General features: G+C 37.6%; 1 protein-coding gene across 4 annotated transcripts in view; it reads left to right on the top strand.

The window, feature by feature from the left end:
* The window catches only part of SPoCk (Secretory Pathway Calcium atpase), a 51,842-nt gene that overhangs the window by 20,165 nt on the left and 17,947 nt on the right, over positions 1 to 13,730 (top strand). For all 4 annotated transcript variants that reach the window (XM_053750671.2, XM_053750672.2, XM_053750673.2 and 1 more), the window contains exons 4-13: positions 2,149 to 2,305; positions 2,932 to 3,190; positions 3,528 to 3,765; positions 4,969 to 5,100; positions 5,844 to 6,010; positions 6,663 to 6,808; positions 8,092 to 8,294; positions 8,721 to 8,900; positions 9,519 to 9,616; positions 10,580 to 10,667. In XM_053750671.2, coding sequence (XP_053606646.1) covers positions 2,149 to 2,305; positions 2,932 to 3,190; positions 3,528 to 3,765; positions 4,969 to 5,100; positions 5,844 to 6,010; positions 6,663 to 6,808; positions 8,092 to 8,294; positions 8,721 to 8,900; positions 9,519 to 9,616; positions 10,580 to 10,667 — 1,668 coding nt within the window. The remainder of the gene's footprint in view (positions 1 to 2,148; positions 2,306 to 2,931; positions 3,191 to 3,527; positions 3,766 to 4,968; positions 5,101 to 5,843; positions 6,011 to 6,662; positions 6,809 to 8,091; positions 8,295 to 8,720; positions 8,901 to 9,518; positions 9,617 to 10,579; positions 10,668 to 13,730) is intronic.

Raw genomic sequence — 13,730 nt, 5'->3', positions numbered from 1 at the left:
AAAAAAATCGACATTCGAATTCATGATTAGACATGGTTCTTAAAGCTATTCTACATTTCGGAACGACCACTGCTTAGAAGAAACGGCGAATGAGACAGGTAATAAAGCCACAGCCAATCTTAAAATATATCCGGACGCTGGGCTTCGTGGCTTCACGAATTCGCTCAAAGAGAGAGAAAGAGAGAGGTATCTATGGGTTTGCGCACAGACATAAAAGAGACGTAGTCGATTCGGACCGGCGCAAACCCATCTCCGGTTGTGATTGAAACAAACAATAGACACACTGAAGAAAACTATGGCCAATTAAGATGGAAAATTGCTATACAACTTCGCGGCAATATACAATCATACAAAGCGGTCATACAAATCATACAAGATAGACGTTCAAAAGTACACGTGAGGAACAAAATATGTATATTAGCGCTCTGTCCCATTTCTTCTCGTGTGTCATCGTTTATTTGTATGAGCGAAACGAAAGATAGTTTACGTCAAATGTTGTCAGTTGCGTCCTGACAGCGGAAAAACATAATAATTTTATTTTGACGCTGGGGATTGCATTTTCTTTGTTAGTTAGGTACTTACCTACCTATTTCGTGGAAATTTGAACAGTTGAACAATATTGGGGTTTTCACTTCCTGAATGTTTGATTTAACACCGTTTTAGAGGCAATATTTGAATATAAATCAATAATTCGTATTCTATACCACGTTAGAGATATTTACGGAGTAAAAAAAAATATATTACAAGAAATTACCATGTGAGGTCAATAGACCACTGCATGGTCGATTGATTAGTATAGTACTAACAATAAGTAAGTACCTATTCTAGGTGAACAATGAGAAGACACTTTCAATAATTAGTAATTTGTAACATGGAACATCAAAACATGTAACATCGTAAATGCTGGTTTGGGAGCGACAGAAAAAATATACAAATATTAAAACACAGATTGTAAAAGTAAATTAAGGGTTAGGCCTATAAAGAAGATTCTTCTGTGATTCTTCTTAAAGACTATATAGTCTAGCAACCTGTCAATATTTAATCTCATTTCAACCAATAAACCACTATAGCTAAACATAGGCTTTCGAGTTTTGGCAGTGGCAGCACTTTGCTCTGTCTACCCCGTATACCCCGTAAGTTCTAAAGACGTAATGCTGCAACTGTGTAACTTATAAAGACGTGATGCTGCATCTGTCTGAATATTTCCTATTATTATTTAATGACATGTAAAATGAAATCAAATGGCATTATATTTAATCAGTTTGTAAACTAAAAATATGCTACAATGATTATTTGGTTAAGATGTTATTAAAACAGAAGAACCGATCGTCTTTTGTCAAATGTTTGATAAACATTTTGACTAATCAAATGTGGGAGCACTCTTACGGTTATGTCTATATAATTGGAATATATTATGGTGTTGGAAAACCTAAACTAATTGAACAATTAACTTAACTAATTTAACATTTACTAAAACACGGGATATATATTGAACAATTCATGAAGACAGTATTTATTGAAATGCGTTATATAAGATGTTTTACGTGTTACTCTCCTGCGAGAGCTTATATCAAGGGTTATATAACTTGAAACTTTTTTATAATGTAGCATAGCAATATCACCTATCCTTTGTCATGTACTTTTAACACCTTTGCTTTTTGACTAAAAATTCTACTAATACTACTAATTCAAATTAAATTTGGAATATTTTTATGTCCTTAGTTATTTCAACAGTGAATAAATAATTTTTGTTCTACAAATTAATTACTGACATGCGGAGAGAGGTCATTGTTAGTTCCCAAGATATAAAAAGGAAATTAGTATGTATCGAACACAAAGGTCAACTATATACTTCATACCCCTTGTGCATACAGTTTAAAAGAGAAATAAAATACATCATTTAATAAAAAATATGTCTTTTATTACTTGCAATTTATCAAATGTGGGAGCACTCTTACGGTTATTTCCAAGCTAATAATAATAAATGGATAAAACCCAACGGCCCACACTAAGCTTTTATCGCGGGTCCTATGATTCCATCCTGACCTGACCGCGGCTTGAACCCGTGGTATACAATGTAGCAGTCATGATGGCTATTAGACCAGAGGTCGTCGAATACATTTTTTAAAAGTATCCTTTCTTCACCAGCGTCGGCGGTGGTCAGTGTTTGTATGAAGCAGTTCGACGATGCAATATCTATCACCGTTGCCATCATTATAGTGGTGACTGTGGCCTTCGTCCAGGAGTACCGGTCCGAGAAGTCTCTGGAAGAGCTGAACAAGCTCGTGCCGCCGTCATGCAACTGGTAAGATTACAAGCCGCCTGTATAGCCCAGCAAAGATAACGTTTAAAATTAAAAATATATATTTTTTTGTTATATCGATTAAAAACGATGATCCTCTCTTTGAAAATAAATTTGAATCCATCTAACTTCGTATCGGCATAATAGTAAATAGATTTTTGCAAAAATGTATATTTTTCTTTTATTGTCGTCGTATATATCTCGAGCTCTATTTAACGCGTGACCAAAAAATCATGCAGCTGTGCAGTAAATCTTTGAGGAGTTCCCTCGGTAAGAGCTGATCCTGCGTGCACCATCAGGTCATGTATATCATAATAACGCATTAGCATATTAACTGAAGCGACACGACGTTGCAAGATTCCACCAAGAAATTTGATTCTACGATTGTCATCTGACACGACTATCAGCTGGGTAAAGCCTTCGCCTCCACTTCGCAAAACCTGACCATTACGTATCTCCCCCTATTCACAACTGTTGCGTCTAGATCCGACCATGTCATTTTGGGGTGGACACTTTTTCGTCGCCAGCTAGCAGGGACATATTCGGAGGCTATCCATTTTCACCCACATTCTGCAAGTGTGGCCCACCCAGCCCAACATTATGAATGTGATGATGAAATTTTGTTACAGCTTCCGCGAAGGCAACCTGGAACACTTCCTCGCCAGAAGCTTGGTGCCCGGCGACATAGTGCACCTGAACGTCGGTGATCGAGTCCCGGCAGACCTTCGACTATTCGACTCAACAGACCTGGCCATAGACGAGTCCTCGTTCACAGGGGAAACAGAGCCGGCAGTGAAGAATACCGTGCAAAACAAGGCGTCAGCGGGCAGGGTTCATAAAGATAATATAGCGTTTATGGGCACGCTTGTCAGATGTGGCAATGCCAAGGTAATGACTATTCAACTCCACAACCAATTATCTACTTGTTGGAAATATCACCTTATGTGTAGTTGATTGCCATCTGTCTCTCTGTCCCCGGCTACCTTGGGCCAGTACATGAAATTTTAACACCTTTTACAAGCTTTCTACATGGTCCTTCGAGCCGGATTTTAATCTAATTATATCATAACTAGCTGGCCACAATATAATTACATTAAAAATCGACTATTAGCGACCTGGCCCGGCTTTGCACGAGATCATTTATTAGCTTACAAACAAGCATACACGGAAGGCGAATATTACTTTGTAGTGATAATATTTTAGATTGCTGTCATCTTGTCCCCAGGGTATAGTGGTAAGCACGGGCGAGCGTTCAGAGTTCGGCGACATATTCCGCATGATGCAAGCGGAGGAGGCGCCCAAGACTCCGCTCCAGAAATCAATGGACACCCTCGGAGCCCAGCTGTCTATGTATTCGTTCTGCATCATCGGGTTTATCATGGTGTCCGGATGGCTGCAAGGAAAGGCACTGCAGGATATGTTCACGATTAGTGTGAGTTTGGCCGTCGCTGCTATACCAGAAGGTTGGTATCTATATATATGTATAGCTTCTAAAAAAACGCATCGGGTGTTTTACGAAGTTTTTATTTTATTTTATTAATTTTAGTTTTTTTATGGGTTTTTGGACGATGTATGCTTATTGTTTACTTTGATTAGTTTCAGTTTTGGAAATGAAGTAACCTACAACATCAAAATATCAGTTAGGAGCGTTTGCCAAAGTTAGCCGAAAATTACTGGACCGATTTTGATGAAAATTGGCACAGAGACAGACGAAACTATCAGTAGTAACATAGGCTACATTTTTGTTATGGTTTTACACGAACGAAGCCAGGACGGGCCGCATAGAATTCTAGCTCATCTATCATATTTCAATTACATTCATTAAATTTAAGCGTCAATTTTTAAGATTAATGACGTTAAAGTCATATGTTTTTTCGCTATTTAGCTATTTACATATTTTAGCTATTAGTAAAAGACGGTCTATAACGGTAATTGTACAAAAGATGCTTTATTAGTTTGACTTTGTCGAAATGGGTCATGTTCATGGAAAATGTGACTGTGAATTGACTCGACACGCACATGCTATCAGTGTGTGTGCTATCCGTTTAGTAGTAACTGTATGTTTAAAGGAATCATTTAATTCCAATATTGATTGTTTTAAATCTCTGGAATTATTTGAACGACCTCTGTGGCTTAATGGTCATCATCGTTCATAAAATATCATATTGTAATCTGACAGGTAAACTAACTGTTAGATTAATCTGTCTGAAGTGATAAGTTCACTTTGGGAAACACATTTTTGTTAACGCTATCTGTACGATATGTTTCATACGTATAGACTTTCAGATATTTTATCAGCTAACTTTGAAACAGGCCCTTAGTAATTTGAAATCTCATGGATATATCTCATGGATGTGTGGGATCAAAAAAGCTGAAATTATATTGCGCTCAACACCAATAAATAATGTTCAATTTTAGTCCTAAGTATATTTACCACCGGACGTGGCCGTCTAAATCAAAAGAGACATTATGGCGGCTGGCACATAGGTCTTGATTTGGACGGCCACATATAATAAATAAGTATTAGGTTGCCGATGAACGTGCGAATTGGGGACAAAAATATAGAAACGCGGACCCTGGGCACTGACGCTCAACGGCTGAGGAAACAACCGGGAAAACGCTCAAATTAAAGAGATGTGAATGAATAAATATTTTCGCCTTTCCAGGTCTCCCCATAGTGGTGACCGTGACTCTGGCCCTGGGCGTGATGCGCATGGCCAAACGGAACGCGATCGTGAAGAAACTGCCCACGGTCGAGACCCTGGGCTGTGTCAACGTCATCTGCAGCGATAAGACTGGTATATTATAATATACTTTATACTTTTACTTATTAACGTATATTTCATTTATATAAATTTCACTTATATTTAACTTATACTTAACTTATTTTTATCTTATATTTAACGTGTCTGTGCATCTGTATGTTTGTCCTTTTTTCTAGCAGATGAGATGATGACAGTAACTTCGAACTTCGGGGGTTTCTTAAATTTATAATTTAGTTTTTATTTAGATGTTGTAGTCAGGAAAATTATAGTTATTGCTATAAAACATGTTTTCACTATTCATGCTCGTAATATTTGACATTATGATTAGATATATAGGGTTACTGGTATCTAACGCGTAATCTTGCAAAGGCCCATAATGTACATAGAGACTAAGATCTTTTGTTCTACAACTTTTGTTTTAACGCAATAAATACAAAAAAAAAACCTTTTTTTTTTTGTTTTAATGTCGTTTTTATAAAACGTCACGTCTATGTTCGATTCCGCTACATAACGCTACTGTACTGTCTCGTGTTGCTTGGCTATTACATTGAGTTACGATGTGTAGAATCGCAAATAAAAAAAAATAGTACGAATCACGAAAAGTCGTAGAATAAAAGTTGCTTGTTTTGATGTACCCAAGTAGTCTTTAGGAGGTTTTGCGTGTGATACCAGTGACCCTGTATAAAGCAGTTTATAAATATTTGTCGATTTAAAATTTTTTAATGAAATTAAGAAATATATAATTTTGTACATTAACAATATAATTTCATCCTTAGGAACCCTAACCCAAAACGAGATGACAGTGACAACGATTTCGACGTCAGGGGGACACATAGCGGAAGTGACGGGGACCGGATACAACGCGTGCGGTGACGTCCAGCTTCGGGCGTATAAGGGAAGAGACCTGGACGTGGCCAGGATGGGTGTGCAGAGCATGCTTGAGGTAAGAAACTTGGTCTTAAGTACGGGTTGATCAACAATCTTGTACTTATACATTTTTATCAATTATATTATTTATTAGCTAAGACTAAAAAAAGTGATACTAAAAATTATGCTATATTATTTCCTACCGTGAAACATAAAACACGTGGCACGTCATTGCGTCCACATATTGTATCTTTTTTTTACACGATGCGTACACGATATGGGAAAAAGAGATAGCACGTGAACGTTTGTAACGTGCTAAGTGTTTGTATGTTTCGTGGTAAGCTTTCTGATAATTTATTTTATTAGAAATGATTATTGGTTTCTATTGGACTCACTAGCCACAATTTGCTAAAAAGGTTACGGTGGTCACAAAAATGTTTAGCATCCTGTGGATTTCGATTACGCTTTTAATTAAGAGTTTGTTTTTAATTAAACTAGATTTTTTTCTGATTGGCCCGGATCTTGGATGTTTATCTATATATGTATTTGTTATAAAATATAGTACCGTTGAGTTAGTATCCCATAACACAAGTCTCGAACTTACTTTGGGGCTAGCTCAGTCTGTGTGATTTGTCGTATTATATATTTATATATATATATATAAAATAAAAATAACTTAATAGCTCTACATAATGTATATCTGAGTTTAAACATGCGATTGTTGACAGGTGGGCGTGATATGCAACAACGCTGTCATCCGCAACGACACATTGTACGGCACCCCCACAGAGGGCGCTCTGGTCGCGTGCGCAATGAAGAACGGGATGGAAGATGTCCGCGATAACTACACCAGGCTGCACGAGATACCGTTCAGGTGTGGTTTTTTTTTAAATTAGTTTAATAGTGTCCCACTGCTGGGCAAACACCTTCCTCTACTTTACGATCAATATATATCCGTTTAGAACACGAAATTATGAAAAATATGTACAAAAGATTGATTATGTGGCGATTGGGGAAAATCATAGTTATTTATGACTGTTGGCGCTTGAAAAAAGAACCTCCCTTCTTGACGTTCCGGTTGTGTTCGGTGTTGTGACGCTGCGAAGCCCGCGATCACAAACAGAAGCTGTGAAATTGTGAAGTTTGTGTGTGAATGCAATTTTTGCGTACGTTGTTACGTTACGTTGTTTTGACGACCGCGGTGGCGCAGTGGTAAGGTTCTTGCCACTGAACCGAGAGGTCCCGGGTTCGATCCCCGGTCGGGTCATGATGGAAAATTATCTTTTTCTGATTGGCCCGGGTCTTGGATGTTTATCTATATATGTATTTGTTATAAAATATTAGTATCGTTGAGTTAGTATCCCATAACACAAGTCTCGAACTTACTTTGCGGCTAGCTCAATCTGTGTGATTTGTCCTGATATATTTATTTATTTATTCCGTTTAATCTTTGAATAGACCACAGTTACAATTTTTTGTTTTGATGACTATTGGAAGGCCCTTATATTAATATAAATACATGTAAAAAATACTGTGATAATGATAATGCTTTCAAGGACATGACAAAAATAAAATCACACTTTCTTGGACCCGTCCAAACGCTCCATACTGAATGACATGTAGGAGTGACGTCACAACGTGCTAAAATGTTCGCTAAGAAAGTTCAAGTATGTTTGTTCACCAGCTACATTAAATATTACGTTTATGGTGCATTGCCGAGGCAAAATGTGTCACATACTCGCCTCGTACGACATCCACGGGAGGATGTATGTTAGTTTGTTTATCTGTTATTTATCTGTTTCTTATTCTCAGCAGTGCTCATTCCAAAATCCCAGTAGCTTTTGAGATATTCTTCTAAAACTCTTCTGTTATTGAGTGACTGACTGACAGACAACGTACATCCGAAACTACTGGGCGTAGGAAGCTGAAATTTGACATGTAGGTTCCCTGGGGAGTGAAGGTGAGCACTAAGAAGGGATTTCCTGAAATTCCCACGGGAAACGGAATTTTACTCACATATACGAAGTTGTGGGCAAAATCTAGTATAATATAACATTTCACGTGAAAATGTGCCTGGCAAGGTCTAATTTCTGTATAAATGATTAGATTTGATATGTGCGATTCATAATGTTACTGATTAATTTTAATTTTTTACAGTTCCGAAACAAAAATGATGGTCGTGAAATGCGCGCCAAAGTTCACCGACGGCAAGCTGAAAGAGGAGGTGTTCGTGAAGGGGGCCATAGAGAAGGTGCTGCCTCTGTGCACTAAGTACATCGACAGCGCCGGGAACTACGCGCCCATGACCAAAGACAAGCAGAACGATTTCATCGGAGAGGCTTATAACATCGGACGAATGGGTAACAATTTCATTTTTATCTGCAGTTTTCGAACCGTTTCCGTATCATATTCTCTCTCTCTCTCTCTCTCTATCTATCTCTCTATCTCTCTCTAATCTGATTGTGTTTCTGATTAAATACTTGGCTGTGACACGTCCAAGTCCAGTCCTCAGTACCGACATTTTGATTATGAGAAAGATTTTGCGATTTGGAATCATTACAAGTGAGACAGGATAATCTTCAAATGAGACCTATATTTGTTAATTGACGTCTTTGGAGAATTTTATTGCGCCGCTTCTTCATCTGCGTATTGATAGTCGGCAGTAGACTCAGCTTTCAGTAATTTTTGACGTCAAAATGTGACGTATAAGTTGTAATAAATAATTTAGAATAAAATAAAACTTGATACATATAATGTTGTATAACTTGGCATTGTCATCCGTCCAGGGCTCCGCACGATAGCAATGTGCCGCGGCGAGAGCCTGGAAGCGCTGACGTACACCGGGGTGTGCGGGGTGTGTGACCCGCCGCGGCCCAGCGTCCGCGCCGCCGTGGCCACGCTGCGCCGGGCCGCCGTCGATGTCAAGATGGTCACCGGCGATGCTAGACCCACCGCTTTGGCTGTCGGTGAGTGAAATACAGGTCTAATTACATTGGCCCTTAAAATGATTCGTTTTATTTTAGCAATGGTTCTATCATAGTCTTGTCTTTTTAATAGTTAGAACTTTGCCACATTTAGAATATCCGAAACATTTTAGCATTGTCCCTGGCCAAATATAAGATAGTTTCTTTATTTGAATTTTGAATGTTACGGAAACGCACCGCTTTGGCTGTCGGTGAGATATGTATGCATAGGTCTAATTATATTGGCAGTCAAAATTTGTTTTATTCGATGGTTTTATTTAGCAATGGTTCTATCATAGTCTGGTCTTTTTAATAGATATAACTTTGCCACATTTAGAATGGCCGTATAAGATAGTGTTCTTTATTTGAATTTTGAATGTTACGGAGAGCTGCTGCTGTTGTTGGTTATCTAATTTTATTACATGTTTTTTCTCGTCTCTGTCTATTCAGAAGATATGTATAACTTTTACAAATTGTGACATATCTAGGAAAAGATCGCTGTCTAACTATAATTTGAAATTTGCGTGTATTAGTACCATACCATAGTTTCTCTATATATTTTTTTTTATGTTAAAAAAATCAAAAGATACTCAAATGATCTTTTTTTTTTCTATTTCTCAGCTCAAATGGTCGGGTTGGACGTGCTGCATTCGCAGTCGCTCTCCGGCGAACAACTCGATACAATGTCGGATGACGAGCTGGACAGGATCATTGATACGGTAAAAATTAAGCTATTCATCCATAGACAAAGAAATCTATAGACAGCGAACTAGCGTGCCCGAATGAGATAATAGGTCTCCTTACTTGCTGGCTTATCTCATACAAAGCGGCAAGATTTGCGTTGTAAAACCACTAAATATTAATATATTTTATTTTGTCTTATAGATTGAGGTCTAATGCACTCTAGAATTCTAAAGGCTCTTTTTCATGTTAAGTTTCAAATTAGGTTCTGTATCAGACATTAGACTTTAAAAATTAGACCTTGTGTGCATTGGAAATTTTAATTTTATTTTTATACATTATATGTAAATATCTCGATATGTTCCTCATATCACGGGTTCAAGGGTGACCAATAGTGAGGTTTTACGCAGAATAGGTAAACATTTGGTAGTGCTGAAGTGTGTCAAAAAGAAGACCCTGCAATGCTTCGGGCACGTAATGAAAGCGCGTAATGCGTAATGAGTATGCGTAGAAAGCTCGTAATGCAAGGGAAAATCCATGGAAACCATTCATATGGCGGGAGACACCACTTGTCGGAAGAATCTAAAATATTCGTTTCATGCTAATACCCGATACGCTCTTCCGTGCAGCTGTTTCAAATATTAAGACAGCCGTGATGATCGCCAATCTTTAATAATAAGATAAAATATCTCTGTCTATACCCTATTCATCTTGGATTGAGACAAAAGGTAAACAAACCTTGAACAAAAAAAAAATCATTATTTCTCGTTATTCCTTTGTTAATTTTGTTCTTACATTCTGTTAAAGTTAAATTTATTGTTGTTGTTGTTTTATGGAGTCATATTGCTTACTTAAATGTTTGGCTTGTTAATTTCTTTTTTGGTTACTTTTTGTCTCAGTCCAAGATGAATAAGATATAGACAGAGATATTTTATCTCATTATTGTAGAATATAGGATATATATAGTCTAGATGAATCTATTAAATTATATTTATTTCCAGGTAAGCGTATTCTACAGAGTAACGCCGAAACACAAACTGGCCATAGTCAAGTCTCTGCAGAGGCTGGGGAACATTGTGGGTATGACAGGTGAGGAGACTATAAGTTCAAAGTTCTATTTTCAATTTAGGGTGATATATGTCAAATTTATGTTCTGAAGTTTGGCTTACGCAGCCGCCGCATACACACGTTCCTACAAACTATCCCCAAGAAAACCAGTGATCAAGACCCCTGCCTTACGAAGTTTAACACAGAGCACCGTGTCTACGTCGCTGGTCACCTTGCATCACCGGACCAAGATATGCGAGACCTCTCGCTTACGGCGTTTAACCCGGGCGCACAGTGTCTCGCACGACTGGTTTGCACCGAACAATAGCAGTGACCGCTCGGAGGCTCCTTATCGCACGTATGTAGTTTTACACCAAGTGAAGTGAGACAGTGCATGTGAAGTGACGACCACCGGCGTTTGCGCATATAGAAAATAATTACGATATTGGGTATATCGTAATTAAATAAAATTTGGTTGTTTTCGCAAATTGCATTTATTTATTACGGATCTGTCTTAGCATGAAACGATTGCTAAATAACAAGGAACCGAAGTTTAGTTCACAGCCTGACCTATCTACAATGTCGGAAGAAGTGGCTACAGTCACCATGCGCAAACGAAAACAACCCGACAGCGACAACGACTGCGACTATAAGAATGAAATCAAAGGGTTGCGTAGTGAGATATCTCGCATGAATACTCTGCTAGAGAAATTTATGATGTCACAGGATAAAATGATGAGTGATATGCGTGAGAGTCTTACAATGCTGAACGGAGAGATAAACGAAATTAAAGCCTCAACCTCTGGGGTAATAAAGGATCAAAATACTATGAAAAGTGATATAACTGACTTCGGAAAACAAATCTCTATCCACGAAGACAGGCTTGTGTCTCTTGAACAAAAAGCCTCAATTTCCTCATCTTTACCACACTTGGAGACAACAATTCAGCCTGGAAAAAACGAGGAAATTATCCAGGAAATACAAGAGCGCAAAAGGAGGGAAAATAACATCATTATAGTTGGCATAGCAGAACAATCAACTACATACTCTAAGGATAGGATAGCAAAAGACGAGACCGAGGTACTAAATGTATTTTCTCTAATAAGCCCAGATATTCCGAAGCCGAATAAAATTTTTCGCATTGGCAAATACAACGCTGAGAAGACACGTAGAATAAAAGCCTGCCTCGAAAATCGAGAACAAGTGATGCTTTTGCTCCGTAACAAAGACAAATTGCCTCCTAACATTCATTTTTTCTCTGACCAAACACCAGCCCAACAGAAACACTTTCAAGCTATAAAAGATGAATTTGCAAAGCGCAAAAATGAAGGAGAAAATGATCTCATAATAAAGTACATAAAGGGAACACCAACCATCGTTAAAGCTATCTCAAAAAACTACAACAACCAAAAAAACTCATCGAGCAAAACCTAAAAAACATAACATATCAGATTGTTGATGACTACAGACGCATAGCAACAAAAAAATCGGCAATATCGTGTATATATCTTAACGCAAGAAGCATCAAAAAGAAAGGAAAACTGGACGAACTAAAGTGTATTTTAAAATCAATGCCAACTCTAATTCAAATAATATTGGTGACGGAAACTTGGATAAAAAACGAAGATCAGGCCCAACGACTACAAATCGAGAACTACACCCATCATTACAATTGCAGACGAGATATCAAAGGCGGCGGAGTATCAGCTTTCATACATAACGACCTAAAACACTATCTGATTAGTTCAACATATGAGGAAGGAAACAACTACCTCTGGATCCACTTGGAGAAGCTTACACTCAATATTGGGGTCGTGTATAAACCAGGTCATACAAACCTTAATACCTTTCTGGAAACCTTTGGATCACAATTACAACAGAAGAAAAGATCAATTATATTTGGCGACTTCAACATCGATCTACTGGAAAAGAATAAAAACTTGACCAAATACAAACAAACGTTGAAGGAATCAGGTCACAGAATACTAAATAAAATACACCAAAAATATTGTACAAGAGTATCAGATTCAAGAAAGTCAATTCTGGACCACATTATCAGTGATTTGAAAAATGAGCCTTCCAATTTTGCTATTATCAATTCATCTATGTCAGACCATAAACAATTTTTCTTCCAATTGAATAGGTACAAACCACCTAAGAAAATGCGATCGGTATATGAAGCAGTAGACTACAAAACTCTATATGCAGAAATGGAATCATATGATTTGAAAAACATAGCAAATAAATACGAAGATCTTGACGATAAACTGAAGCAATGCATATCACACAACAGAGTAATAAAAACGAAAATACTGAACCCTCCTAAAGAGGACTGGATCAACGGTGATATTGTTACTGCCATCAGTCAAAGAAATTTTTTATGGAGGCAACATAAAGATTCCCCTGGAAACAAAAGTCTGGAAGAGAATTTCAATCAAAAAAGGGACACAGTAGCTAAATTAATCTCAGGTACAAAAAAATCTTATTATCTAAAATTGTTTTCAAACTGTTCACGAAATCCCAAAAAAACCTGGTCTCTTATCAACGATCTAGCTAAAAACAAACTTAATCAGGGCAGTTCTTGTCCAAAACTCTTAGTAGATTCTAAAGAAATTACCGATAAAGCGGAATTATGTGAGGTTTTTAACGCATACTTTTCCACCATAGGCTCCATACTAGCAGAACAAATACCTGATAAATATCATAATAGCGAATACAACCCTGTTATATTGCCACAAAATACGAATGGACATGAGTTGCTTGCCTTTCCTCCATGCGATGCTAAAGATGTAAAAGCGATTATTCAAAACCTTGACCCAAATTCTAGTTGTGGAATAGATAAAATCAGTATAAAAATTATAAAATGCTTGCAAGACCTAATTTCAGAACCCTTGTCGCGTTGTTTCAATAAGTTGATGATCGATGGTGTATTTCCTGATACCTTAAAGATTGCGAAAGTAACACCTATCTTTAAGTCTGGGGCCATAAACGACCCAGGCAATTACCGCCCGATCTCTGTATTGCCGGTCATATCTAAAATACTAGAAAAACTATTATATAATCATTTGCTAAATTATCTTGACACTCTCGACTTCCTGTCACCTC

Source organism: Plodia interpunctella, chromosome 10 (genome assembly GCF_027563975.2).
Source record: "Plodia interpunctella isolate USDA-ARS_2022_Savannah chromosome 10, ilPloInte3.2, whole genome shotgun sequence".
NCBI lineage: Eukaryota > Metazoa > Arthropoda > Insecta > Lepidoptera > Pyralidae > Plodia > Plodia interpunctella.
Note: the sequence above shows the minus strand (reverse complement) of the source record. Positions and strands in the feature narration are given on the sequence as shown.